The following is a 13975-nucleotide window of genomic DNA, read 5'->3' on the forward strand; positions in this document are numbered from 1 at the left end:
AATACAGACCGTAGACAGCATTTCACATAAATTCACTTCTAGCAACTGGAACGAGTCACGAACTTTACTATAAAAAATACTTCATAACGTAGCTAATAGTTAAACCCCTAAAACAGAAATAGCCATTGAAATAATAAAAGGATGTTTAAATTATTTATCTAATTCAAACAACGACAACATGCTTATTACTAGATCCTAATGCGAGTGACTTCTATCTGACACCAATCCAGACCATAGGTGTACCGCCATGGATCAGAAGTTAGACACATAAACTGGAGAGAGAGAGAGAACCCCACAAGTTAGTCATATATCGTGAGTGGATCCCACCTCACAACACACCAAAAACCAACAGGAAAAAAAAACGTTAAGACTCAATTTTTCGAAAACAAGAAAAATCTAACACGGTTATGATAAAAGAAGCAACAGAAATCAGTACATTTCTACTGTTTAGGAGAGACATTTAACAGTTCAAATCTTATCCGACCATTGAGCTATTCTGAACACACGCACATACACACATGCGCACACACTCACGCAGCATGCACACATATAAATGAAATTGTACAAAATAACATTTGCACATTCTGACATTTAAAAAAAAAGAGAAGGTAAATAAAAAATGAGAAACAAATTCAAACATTAAAGCAGACAAAAATTGCTCTCTTTTGATACACCACATAATTCATGATAAATACATATAATATGATATGTTACAATAGACATGGAAGAAGACAAGCAGATTCCATGCAAGTACGTGCCTCCACATGGATATCAATTTTTTTACCTTCAGTCAGTGAACAAGAAGCAACAATATTGTAAATCCTTATGCCGTGACCTATGAAGATGACTAGGCTTCCTTGCTTCACTCTGTTAGCTTCAAGTATTCCTAACTCTAAAAAAAAGGTCAGTAAAAATGGGACTACAGTTCCCATGCTCTGACTAGGAACATGCTCCTCCTCCTCTGACTAGGAACATGCTCTGACTACTAACATGCTCTAGCAAGGAAAGATCCCTATGTTTTTCCTTTGGATCCCGTAAACTCTTTTGCCTTTGAGAGGAAGTTACAAGTATGTTTGTAATTCATGATCTGAATCACATACACTTTGATCATTCCAAGTAATTAACTGCGATACTTTACCAGTAAGTTTATTGTTTCCTTAATTAATCCAAGTACACTATCACAGGGAATAAAACAAATGATCAAATGTCACATGCTACATATGAAGAAAAGAAAATTTTAACCCTCGTTAATATTTCAAATGGGAAAAGGAGAGAAAAGAAAAGATACAGTGCAGATAAATTTGATACAGATCAGAAGCTGCTTTGGGCTTGGAATTACACTTACAGGAGGAAGTTGATGTAATAGTTATCAGATAATTTGGTAATAATTCATCTAACTGTTCGTTCAAATTCAAGTTGAAAAATCTTTTAAAAGAACTCACGTAGCTTTTGGTATTTACATATTGAATGAATAGAATATAAGCGTTAACATTATTTGATTTGTTTGCTTATCTAATATCCGTTTATGCATTTAATCTCTTATATTTTAGGTTACTATAAACATGTGATGTCATACTTCAGTTCTCCATCCCTCACCCGCCCTCCCCCTCTCTTCCCAAAGAAGAGTTCTCAGATTTTTATTTTCTTTTTCAATTAAACATTCAAAATTCGGATCTATACATCATTATTATATGGAATAAAATCTGATAATATAATTGTCTTGAGAAAATTTAGAGTCCCTCCATCACCCCTCCCCTCACCCGCCCTCCCCCTCTCTTCCCAAAGAAGAGTTCTCAGATTTTTATTTTCTTTTTCAATTAAACATTCAAAATTCGGATCTATACATCATTATTATAATGGAATATTATCCAACTATGAATTTGATTATGATTAGAAGAATTTCTATCTTTAATCAAATGGAAATATCTCCTTAATCAAATAGTTTTGAATTCATAACATAGATCAATAAATCAAGTAGATACATTTTAGCAGTTAACAAATATGCAGAGGAAATTCATGTTCAAATTCAGATTTAAAGAAGAGAGATCAAATTTTGACTCAAAATAATTATCTTCGGACCACTGTGTAGACTAGTCCTCCAGTTGAAAATCCTGACTCTTTCTCTCAACACAGATAACATAAAAGAAATTCAAATGGAAACATCATCCATGTTTCGTAAGACAGTATCTCTTCAAATGAAATTGTATACCACCACCCGCTAAACAATAAGGCAAAAACTTCTCCACCCCATGATGTCGGCAAAGAAAATCCACCTAGAAGACGATATTTGTATAAACAGCTCATGATCAGATTAAAAATAAATGCCCCACAAGCTATTACTCCAGAAATTACTTGTAACAAAAATATCAAGGACAGACCCATATAACCCACAGGCCCCTTGTTAAAGCATTAGAGAAGATGGTCCTGTGAACGAAGCAGAGAGAATGAAGTATAATAGGATCCTTACCATGTATATAGGAACTAAGAGCACTTTTCATGCTAGTTCAAATTTGCAACAGATATAAAAAGAAGTTGATATAATATTTGTTGAATATCATGCCACTTATGGAGTCAAAACCAGAACGATTCTTCCAATATATCATTTTTTTAGTCCAATGGAAATTGATAGACATCAAGGAAGCCCCCATCAAACAGACATTTTAACCGTTAACAAATTACTGCTAAGTAAATGGCAGTTGATGCATTTCGAACCATCAAGTGACAAATCAGAATCCCACCCCTCATTATAGTACTGTTACTAAATAAACCAAGAAAATTGTACTACTAAACAACGTAAACCCACATGTATGTATTAGTTAGAGCTATAGACTGATTTTCTTATTAACTCAAAAATGATTTTACTTGATGGAACTAAATATGATTTAGAAAGAAATGGCATTTGGCAAACAGAAGAAAAGATCCGAAACATCCGTCCCTGGCAAACAAAAGATCAGGCCAAACTCTTTATGCTGGAATGTTTCATATTTAAATCAAAAGGTAAGAGCATAAGAGCACATGTAAAAGAAACTTTACCAAAGTAAATAATAGATAAAAGAGGCAGAACACCTAAAAGTCCCAGATCTAATTGTTTCAAAAACGTTTTCACCCAAGAAAATATATGGAAATGTACCATGCATTTTAAAAATAAAAAACACTATAATGGTCCTCATATATTACTTCTAACTTGTGGCATACACAAGCTTGTGTGGAATATAAAAAATTAAATCTACTTTAACAGTGACTCTATTACGAAAAAGATCGTTCAGCTTAAAAAAACTGAAAATCAAATTATCATTTTGCAAAATTGAAACCTGTGTTTCTTTGATATGTTGCTCCTGAATGCCATGAATTTGCTGCTCAAGTAATCTAACACGATTCTTCATCTTCTTAAGTAGGTTGATTCCACGGACATGGTCTTCCTCAAGTTCAAGTCTCTCTTTTGTCGCCTAAGTAACAAGAGTCAGAGGCACGAGTAATTCAGAAAACCAAGAAAACATGACATAATCAGTTAGTTCAAAGAAATTAAGCATACGATTGACTTAAATATATCAGAGGACTTCCATATCAACTCGAATAATAAATATGAACAATAGGTCAGAAACAAATCTCTCCATAATTTCTAGAAATATTGCATGAGCCAGAAATTTTAACAATAGAAGTGAACTACATTTCTTGTCTAATCAGTCAATAATATTCCAAGAAGGCTCAAATTTTCATCAAGTGTAACAATTGTACCTTAGGAGACACATGTGAAAAGAACCAAAAAGAGAGAAGGGAAACAGAAGATTAAGAAGAGAAGTAGGGGAAAGGAAACCTCAATGGTTTGCCCATTTTCCTCTGCTTGGAGGTAAAGGTAATTGCTCACTCATTTGACTTAATAACAAAAGAGAATAACAAGTAGTGAAAAAAGAAGGTTTAAAAGACATGGTAAAAACAAAAGAAAAACATAATGGAGGAATTCCAAAAGTACAGAAAAATAAGACACCAACTCAAACAAGACAGAAATACAGAGCTAAAGAAGAATTTGTGGTAAAACATCACACTCCCAGCAGTGCCAAATCTCACTTCAGTTGTGTATAGAAAATATAATAATCCCAATGAACTTAATAATACATTGTAGCTAGAATTTTCAAGGGAGGACGTGGACCTGAAGCATATGCTTCAAAAATAATACTGAGGACATTATGTAAAGATGCAGTCAGAAAGCAATAAACTGGAAGATCTTCCCAAACACAAAATAAGAAATTCACTTTATAAACTTATACATAACTTCAATATTAGTATAATGAGGAAATAAATATAAAACTATGGATTTCATATGGGACATGTATCCCAAAAGCTCAACGTTAAAATACAAGACAAAAAATATAATGATAAAAAATAAATGACTTCCCAGAAACATGCAGGTCTTAACAACTACAACAATCACTCATGTGAAAAACAATATGATTAAATATTCAGCAAAAGAGCTTCAGGCGCCAGATTCAATGATTTAAGGTGTTTTTAATTAAAGCTGGAAGGAGGATCCTCTGGACATCACAGAATGAAAACAAGATCCCAACTCACCAACTAAAATGCACAGACACTAAAACTAAGATTACTCATAGGAGATGTAACTCTAAGGGCAACACAGGCTATAATTTAGTGAGCTCATCATAAACCTGTCTGAAAGTATATTACCCACATCTTCATGTTGCACACCTTATCAATGCATCAGGTTCATCATTATATTTTAAATGAATTTTATTCCTCATATTCTAGCAATGAAATCATTTTTGTGCAAAGAAATGCCATAAAAATTAACTTTTCATCCCTATTTATTCACACATCCATAGGTCCAATTGTAAGATTTTATACTACAACAAACCCTTTTTTTGTTGCCTAAGCCCAATTGATAGTCAAACTGCTGGTCAGGTGTTGTATGGTATGGATATAGCGAGAACACTAAAGGCCAAAGAAAATCCTGACACTGTAATACTACAGTGCAAAATAAATTCATCATTTCAGAAAAAGCATGAGACAATGTAATTAAGCTCATATACCTGTTTTGATAGGTACAAGATTTCAACCATTCCAGCAACCCATCCCCACCCATTCAGTTTCAGTGGCAGTAAAACACACATACTTCTTTGCAAAAAGAAGTGGGGAAAAAGACCTCTGGTGTTGTTCGTATATCCGATTACACCAAGAATAGATGTTATAAGCCGACGCCCAAAAAAAGGAAAACACTCACCCCTCTCATTTGAACAAAAAACAAAGAAAATATAAAACTGCCTATAAGAGGTGAACTTTCAGAACAGATCAAGGAAGGATTAAAAAGAAATTGTAAATTTTATGTGTATGTAAGTTTTATATCCTACCATATGTTAGTTTGACTGCGAGTCCACGTAGGAAGGACAACTTTGAATGTTTCTATATAGAGGCAATGTTTTTTATATAGAATTATAGAGGCAATATCTTAAGCAGAGGTGCTGAGGTGGGATATCATCCCACTGTTATTTATGCAGGATCTTAAAATCACGATGTTAGAGATTCTGCAGAGTTGGAAAAGCAAAAGGCCGCCTTGTTCCTCCACATTCTTCACTGTTTCTACTATTTTCCTATTTACATATTTCTACCCATCCCTTTTACTCTCAAAACCACTCAACCTCCTGTATTGCTGTATAAACGTCTCCCCCATTCCTTCACTCTTCTTCTGCCACAGCACCCCATATTTACGCTCCAATCCCACCATTCAATTCTTCTATTGCTCAAATTATAACTTTCTTGTTTTCACCTCTATTTCCTTTCACCATAGCCTACCCTCCGTCATCCATGCCTTGAGGCATATATAAAGCAATGAAGGAGCTCTAAGAAGAACTAGGCTGTGGATTGGTACCTTGAATATTTGACAGCAGAAGGACAAATTTGATGCCTGAATCTCATGGTACACTTGACAAAAAAAATTTACTTCCAAAGTTCATGATTAATACTATATTTTAATTTTCATATCATATAGAAGTTGAACTTCTGTGCATACATCGCAGTTCCAGTAGTTTAAGTATATGCCATTGTTGGCTTGCAATATTAAAGAGGTGACATAAATAGTGAAGGCAGATTGGCAATTCCTAAATACCATATGCAGTACACAATTAAATTGCATCAATAAATTAAGGTGGTGGATGGTAAGATGGTAATGGAAGATGTACACAATGAGGATAGGATGAAAAAGACCAAAAGATGAAAAGAACTTGCACAGACAAAAGCAATCTGCACAAACAAAAAAGTGGATATAGGGAATACAACAAAAATAAAGCCTTTTATCCTAATATTTGGGACCAGCTACATAAATCCAATTTATCCATTCAGCTCTGTTAAGTTAACTTTTATCATATCCTTATTAATTGCTTCCAATAAAATTCTCTTAGGCCTACCCCTACTACTCCTTAACTATAATCATATTACTTCTCCTAACTAGTCAATCTAGCGGCCTTTGTTGCACATGACTAAACCACTCAGCATATCCTTATTAATTGCTTCCAGTAAAGTTCTCTTAGGCCTACCCCTACTACTCCTTAACTATAATCCTATTACTTATCCTAACTGGTCAGTCTACTGGCCTTTGTTGCACATGACTAAACCATCTCAATCTATTCTCTCATTTTATTCTCAACAGGAACAATTTCTAACCTCATGTGGATGAATACATTTTTGTGATCCGATCTCTTAATGTACATCCAGAATTCAGCCTTATTCACACATATACACATATAAATGCATATGTGCATGTATGCACACAAAAAAAGGAATAAAGAATCCCTAACACATGATACAAAATTGTCAAGGATTTGAAAGGTGATATTTTAACTGTGATGATCAGCTTCCACATCTTATAACCTGAAAATCCAAACATACCATAGTCTGACTGCAAGCCTATATACTCATATACACAAAGGAAGATAAATAATAAAAGACTTATCCCTTCTGATTATTTTTCATTATAAAGGAGTCACCCAATATATTAATGCCACATAGAGGACAAGTTGACACAAGTCATGCACAAATGTAACGGAACTTCAGTGATCAAATTATAATATGCATCAAAATTACAGAATAATAAAGTTTGTTGATTCCTTTTTAAATGAAAGGAAACCACCCCACAAATAAATAGCAAAGACAGAGTAACTAGCATGATGAATATAGAATAAGGAAAACAAATAAAGGTAGACTACTAACAGAGAAAATAAGTAACGTATCAATTAAAAATAAATAAGCAACTTTAGCTTTCTAGAGGGTTCCACCATATAAGAACCCAAATAGAAAATAACATTTGCATTTTATTAAAGCCCAAATCATATTGAACTTGTGTATATATGTACCACGGATAGGTTCTGCTGCAAGTCATCCTTCATCCTTCTCACTTCAGATGTCTTTTCCATCAAAGATTTTATATGAGTTTTCTTACTAAGAAGTACTCCTTTTAAGTCTCCAACCTTGACCTGAAAAACAAAATATATACAAACCATAAAAAAGAGTCATTAATAGGAACACTGATAACCACCCTTCTGCAATGAATAGTTGAATACATTAGAAACCACTCATCTTCCTGAAATGGAAGGTAGTAAGAAGCATGCACATTCTAAATAATTTTGAAGGAAAGCTACAATAATGGAAAATAATACAAATTAAAGTTCCAGTTTGCCATGATGACCCACTGATCTGAAGAAAAAAAGCTTCGTCTAATCACAAAAATAATATCATTTAAAGATGATAAACAGGAACATAGATGTGTTTCTAAGTATTTATATACTAATGATACGGCTTATAGCGTATAAAGATAACAAATTTTCAAGGTAAAATAACAAATACTGCTGATTCGAAGAATTGGAGAACATGTACACGCACATACCTCAAGTTGGCTCCAAATTCAACAACTTAAGTGGAAACAAACATACTATATCAAATCTAAAAGCAGCACATATCCCTGCATTGTACCAGATTCTAAGCACATCGATTTGATCAGATTATAACTGATTTTTATTAGATAATAATAACTAATATTGGAGACTACATTATACTTGAATTACCAAACTTCGATTTAATAGTTTTATATTAGGAAGAATTTTTTTTTAAAAAATCAACAAATAAAAAGCTTATAAGCAACTCTAACTTATTTCACATAATGATTGAAAAAAATAATTATCATTTACCAATCAAACTTTTTAAAATCAATATTCCACACATCAAAGTTGAAGATTGTTCCTTGCTAAGTTCTAACATACATATGCAATCAATTAAGAAATAAGTAATTATCGAGTTTCGCAGTTGATTGGATTATTCTGTCTAAACCAATAAATAAACCATATCCCATGGGTAAAATTATTTTATTTCGATAAACATTTTTATTGCATCGAGTTTAACTAACATTTAAACTGAATTGTTTTGTTGAAATAATTGTATTACAAATCTTGATTCTTTGATATCACTGGAACTCACTAAGCAAGTTCAATAGTTAATAAGAAGCAATTTTAGATTTTTGTTTTATGAAATCTTCAGGTTATCTAGTATTCATGTACAAGAAAGCAATAATTCACACATTATATTAGTTAAGAAATTTCGTATGCAGCATTAGGGATGATCAAACTTCATCCAATCTCTATCAACAGATTAACCGATTGAAACCCGAAAGACCCAAAGAAACGTACACAAGATAGTCTGAGTTACTTCAGCCACATATGAAACTGATAGAAAAATAGAATATGGATATTTCCTTTCTTTTTCTTTTTCTTTTTCTTTTTTCCCCCTCCAAATTGTAAAGCTTATAGAATTCTCTATAAACTCTTACTCATACCCACTGAACCCTTACACTTCACGCATCATTTAAGCTCTCTCTTCCTACATAAAATTCTTGTTGTCCAATTTTATCCAATGATATAGGAGTATCATGCAATTTAAAACTAGTAATAAGTTTTAGAAAATCAGAGTGCCAGACCTGGCACCTGGCACCTGACACCCAGGCGGTCATGCATTTTCGTGCACTTTTAAACGGTCTCCTTCCCCATAGGGGAAGGCTTGGGGTACAGGAGAAGAAGAGAAAAAAGGAGAATTAGAAAGGGAAGAAGAAAGAGATAGAGAATCACAAAGGATATGAAATTACAAATATCAATGTAAACAATAACTATAATAATATTTGACCTAACACAGGTTACTTTTCCAAATGTCTGGACAGTCGAAAATGATTGGAGGCAGTTGCAATTAGGACTGTGGGACAATGATTCTAACTGAGACACCAAGATGGAGGAAGATTTTTTTGAATATTTGATCAGTATTTTATCTAGCATGGATTCGGACACCTTGAGAAATTTATGAACATCTCTCCCTTATCATGAGCCCACCCATGCCCTAGCAAACTCCAGTTTGTTTGGTAAGGGGTATTTTGTCAAGAACATCCGCGCGCTACATCAGTATGATTGATGGGATGCTATTTTGTTTCCTCCTAGAACCAATGGTTGGATGTGATTAGGTGTATATAATTAAGGTGCACCTAGACAAATATGTGAAAAGCTAAAAGAATATTCTGATAATGAAACCCAATATCTCATAAGCACACAGGGGAATTGGCAAACTCCTTAATGTTCCATGAATTAGTCAATGGGATGTTGTGCTTCGCCTTAAGATCTCATTAAGTCGTACCAGTTCATTATTGTTCAAATTCACAAAGGCATATTGAGGATTATATAAATGCATATTGGTTTATCAAGTAATAAGAGAACCACAGCCACTAATGGATATTGTATTCTTCTTGGAGATAACTTGTTTTTTATCAAAGCATAAGAAGCATATCTTGTGCAAATCTAGTACAATGCTAAATATATCACAATGTAAATACTACATGTAATCTAGTATGATTGAAGTATTTATGCAAAAAATTAGCTTATATCATTAGAATTCTATGGCTTTGAAATGTGATAACCACTGTGAACCATTGTTGACCCATATAACAATCTCCATCATAACACTATCTGGAAGCTTTCCATATCGAATAAGCTTCATATCACTGAACTTCATCACTGCACTAGGCATCTGTTTCCAGCCAATATGACATCTTAGACAGGAGAAACCTCTATGCGTATCTTTTCCAAGCAAATAGAAAATAAGTATGCCTGAGGAAACCTAATCCTATGGTCTTTTTGTAGTACCAGATGCAATGATGCGAACGAGGAAACATATGTTGAGAATGAGAAAAAGAAAGCCTTTGCATTTTCAAGTTTTCTTATATCTTGAAATAGAAGATCACAATGCAACCACCTTTTATCTAACAAGTAAATCAAATGATAATCCACATCCAAGATATGCAGAAAGATCACCATATCCAAGTATCAATGAGAATAATGAAATACAAGTGCAGTATCATTATTGCATACCAAGTATTTGTCAATTCTGGCTTGACAAGTGGGAACACGCTCTTTCAGCTTTTCTATCCTAGTCTTCTGTTCTTGGATTTGCCCATCAACACAGTATACCCATGACCAGGCCAGTTTTTTCTTCAAATTTTGCAATTCAAGAGAAATTTCTTCAACATGTTCCATGTTCTTTATCTTCTCACGCAGTTCATTTAGTTCCTTAGTTATAGGCCTTATTGATGATTCAAGTTCATCCACAATTGCGTCTGCAGCATCCAGCTGATTTCTGATACTTTGAAGTAGCTCACTAACTTGTTGGAGAAGGGTAGCCTTGAAAAAGAACTGCAAAATGGAGGAAAAGTAAACACATAAAATGAACATCGAGAGTGTAAAAAACATTGATCACTGGCATCTCAACATTATTTGCAGCAAATGAAAAAACATTGATCACTGGCATCTCAACATTATTTGCAGCAAATGATTTCTTCTAGAGTATATTTGAACATTGTGCATAAAATATTGACTGAATGAACAAGTTAACAGATAGTAGAGCCACAAAAATAAAACCCATTGACAAACTCTACCTTAAATTTATCTTTATCATTTCCAGAATGTAAAAATTCTCTGCTCTTATCCTGAGTCATAATCACACATGGATTTTCAACATCAATCTGCAAATGATAATAGGTCATGTCAGGAAAAAAAATGCTCAATGGACAGACCTAACTAAAGACAAATAACTAAAATTACATAGATGAGAATATAATGGATGAGAATATAGTATCAGGCTTCTCCAAAAAAAAAAGGAATATAGTATCAGTAGTTTTAGCAGTGTAGTGCAATAAAGATGAGCATTCCTACAATTATCTTATCTCAACATCTCTTCTCAGTGGTGCTTGTAGCACATGAGCATGTGCAAAGATGCTACATCCATAAGAAAAAGGAAAGGCGGCTTAAATCAGCATTTAAGTAGGATCTTCAGCAAAGAAAAAGCTATTGGAGTTGGTTCAGTTTAGGAGATATACACAGAAAAAGACTGTGCAGTTCAATTGTGCAAAAAACAAATTTATAAGCGTGAGGGAGAGATGCGAAAACCAAGTTGGCAGGTGAAAGAAGAAAAAAGACAACCAAATTGTGTTAGGTAAAATACAACAACAAATTTTTTATCCAAATGATTAAGGTCAGCTACATGGATCATGTTCTTCCATTTTGTTGTATTTTGGTCATCTCCTCTGCTAAGTTAACCATTACATATTCTTCTTAACTTCTTCCAACTCTTAGGTCTACCTCTAGACCTCTTTACCACTATTAACTATTAATATTATCATTTTTTTCTAACCAGTGCACTAAGAGATCTCAGTTGTACATGACCAAACCACCTTAGTTGCTTCTCTCTCATCTTATCCTCTAATTTACTACAAATGCACTCATTTCTTATCATATCTTATTATCTTTTAGTGTATACACCATCATAATTGTTATTGTAAACATATTGAACAAAGCATATCTTAGAGTTAAATCATTTCTGACAACTTAAGATCATTAAGGGTGAGTTAGGCATAGATGTTGCTCATCGAAAAGTCCAGTTTCGAAGGACTAATCTAAAATCGTCTTTTAGGAAACATTTTTTACAAAATTTAGGAGCTTGGCATGATTAAACTTAAAAATATTTATCACTAAATATAAGTATTTGTCATAGATTTGTTTGAAGGAGGTTTGATAAGAATGAATATTTGAGAGGTCAAAGTATGAATGAGATTCATGGTAACTATCAAGTGTAAAAAATGAAAACTTTGAGAATTCGGTTAAAAATAGATTGCATGTCATATCATGCAAGACATAAGTGGGAAAAATTGGGTAGATTTAGCCTCTTAGTTAAGATCAACTACAAAATCTAACTTCCTCAAAATGTAGTTTTCCACTTCTGTTATTCAGCTACATTGATTACCAAACATTCAAATTTACTCACCAAGTACGTATTTAATTTAAAAGCGGCAAACCATGTTTTATGAGCAACAACAAACAACGCCTGAAGTATGTATTGATTCCTGTTTAGAAAAGGGAATCAAAACATAATCTAAAGTAGTTTTTCACTTCTACTTTAATTAAAAAAAACCTTCTTACATTGATTACCAAACATCTAAATTTACTAACCAAGTGGCATGGCTTTAAAAGTGGCAAAGCATGAGCAACAACAAACACCTCCTAAAGTATGTTTTGATTCCTTTGGTTTGAGATAGGAGGGGATATAGTACCATTCATGACATGGTAATGACAAGTGAAAAAGTTGATAAAATAAAGATGTTTTATACGTGGTTATATAAAATTTTGGGATACGAAAATATATTGAGGGATGATAGCTAGGGATGCATTCGGTCCGGATACGGCTCGGATATGATGTTTACATCCATATCCGTCTACTCATTTCGGATACGAATACAGAGATACCTCGGTAAGGAAAATTCATATCCATATCCGCTACAATCGAATACGGATACTGATATACATGCGGATAAGTAAGCGGATATGCATGCGGATATAAAACGGATATGAGAAAACTAGATATTTGTAGAAAAAAATATAGTTCATGTGATACCAAAGAGTTCAGTAATATGTTCATTATACCTGGAAAGATAAGATTAGATATCTTGATTGTCAAATTTAATCTCATACAAATAATCTAAAGACTAAAACCATTGTAATAAAATGACTAATATATATTCCGATATTTCGGATATGGTTTCAGATATTCCACTACAAAACCATATCTGTAACCATATCCTATCGGTTATATATTTGAGTAACCATATCTGCATCCTAACGGATACGGTTGCATCCTAACGGATACAGTTACGGATATTTCCTCGGATACAAATACAGTTTAGCACCCCTAATGATAGCGGTAGAGTGGAGTTGGGGAGACTCTAAATGGGCACGTGGGTAGGGGTGCAAATGGATCAGATGCAGTTCGGATATGACACTTAACATATCTGTATTCACTTTCTCAAAAAGGATATGGATACAGATACAGTTTTCCTTCGGTAAGGAGCAATGTCCATATCCACAACAAAAAATGAAAATGGATACAATTCGGATATTAGTGTAACGAAAATAGATAATAGTTGCGAATGTGAATTAAATATTGGGAAACAGATATGCATCGTATATAAGAGAAATTTGTATATTAATTGATGTATTTTGCACCAAAGAGATAAAAAATGACTTTAAAATTACAAGATATAATAAACTATGAAAATCAACTCTCGTATCAAATATTTATAAACATAACTTTGTTATTAACACCAATTACTTTTTATCCTTAATCGTTTAACAATTCAGCTTTAATATTCCTAGAAGCAATTTATAGACTAACAATCATCTACTATGAATTTTATAAAGTGAGATGGATAATGCATTAACAAATATTGTAGTCCTATCAAAGGAATTAGGTCTATTTTATTTTACTTTTAGGTTTGGGATTCAAGAACTTGGTTTTTTAACTTGGGAACGATGCTCTATTAAGTATGCTTTTGACTAGCAATTATTAAACTAAACATTGTCATGTGGGTTTGTAAGAAAGCAAGAGGTTAAAT

The 13975-nt window shown here is 33.2% G+C and overlaps 1 protein-coding gene across 1 annotated transcript in view; it reads right to left on the reverse strand.

Moving 5' to 3' along the window:
* Nucleotides 1-13975, reverse strand: part of LOC109837106 (structural maintenance of chromosomes protein 6B-like) — a 42176-nt gene that overhangs the window by 19978 nt on the left and 8223 nt on the right. The window contains exons 5-8 of the mRNA XM_020405195.1: nt 10967-11053; nt 10404-10724; nt 7359-7478; nt 3312-3446 (exon numbers count right to left, since the gene is read on the reverse strand). Of these exons, the coding sequence (XP_020260784.1) occupies nt 3312-3446; nt 7359-7478; nt 10404-10724; nt 10967-11053 (663 nt within the window). The remainder of the gene's footprint in view (nt 1-3311; nt 3447-7358; nt 7479-10403; nt 10725-10966; nt 11054-13975) is intronic.

The sequence above is a fragment of the Asparagus officinalis genome, chromosome 4 (genome assembly GCF_001876935.1).
Source record: "Asparagus officinalis chromosome 4, Aspof.V1, whole genome shotgun sequence".
Lineage (NCBI taxonomy): Eukaryota > Viridiplantae > Streptophyta > Magnoliopsida > Asparagales > Asparagaceae > Asparagus > Asparagus officinalis.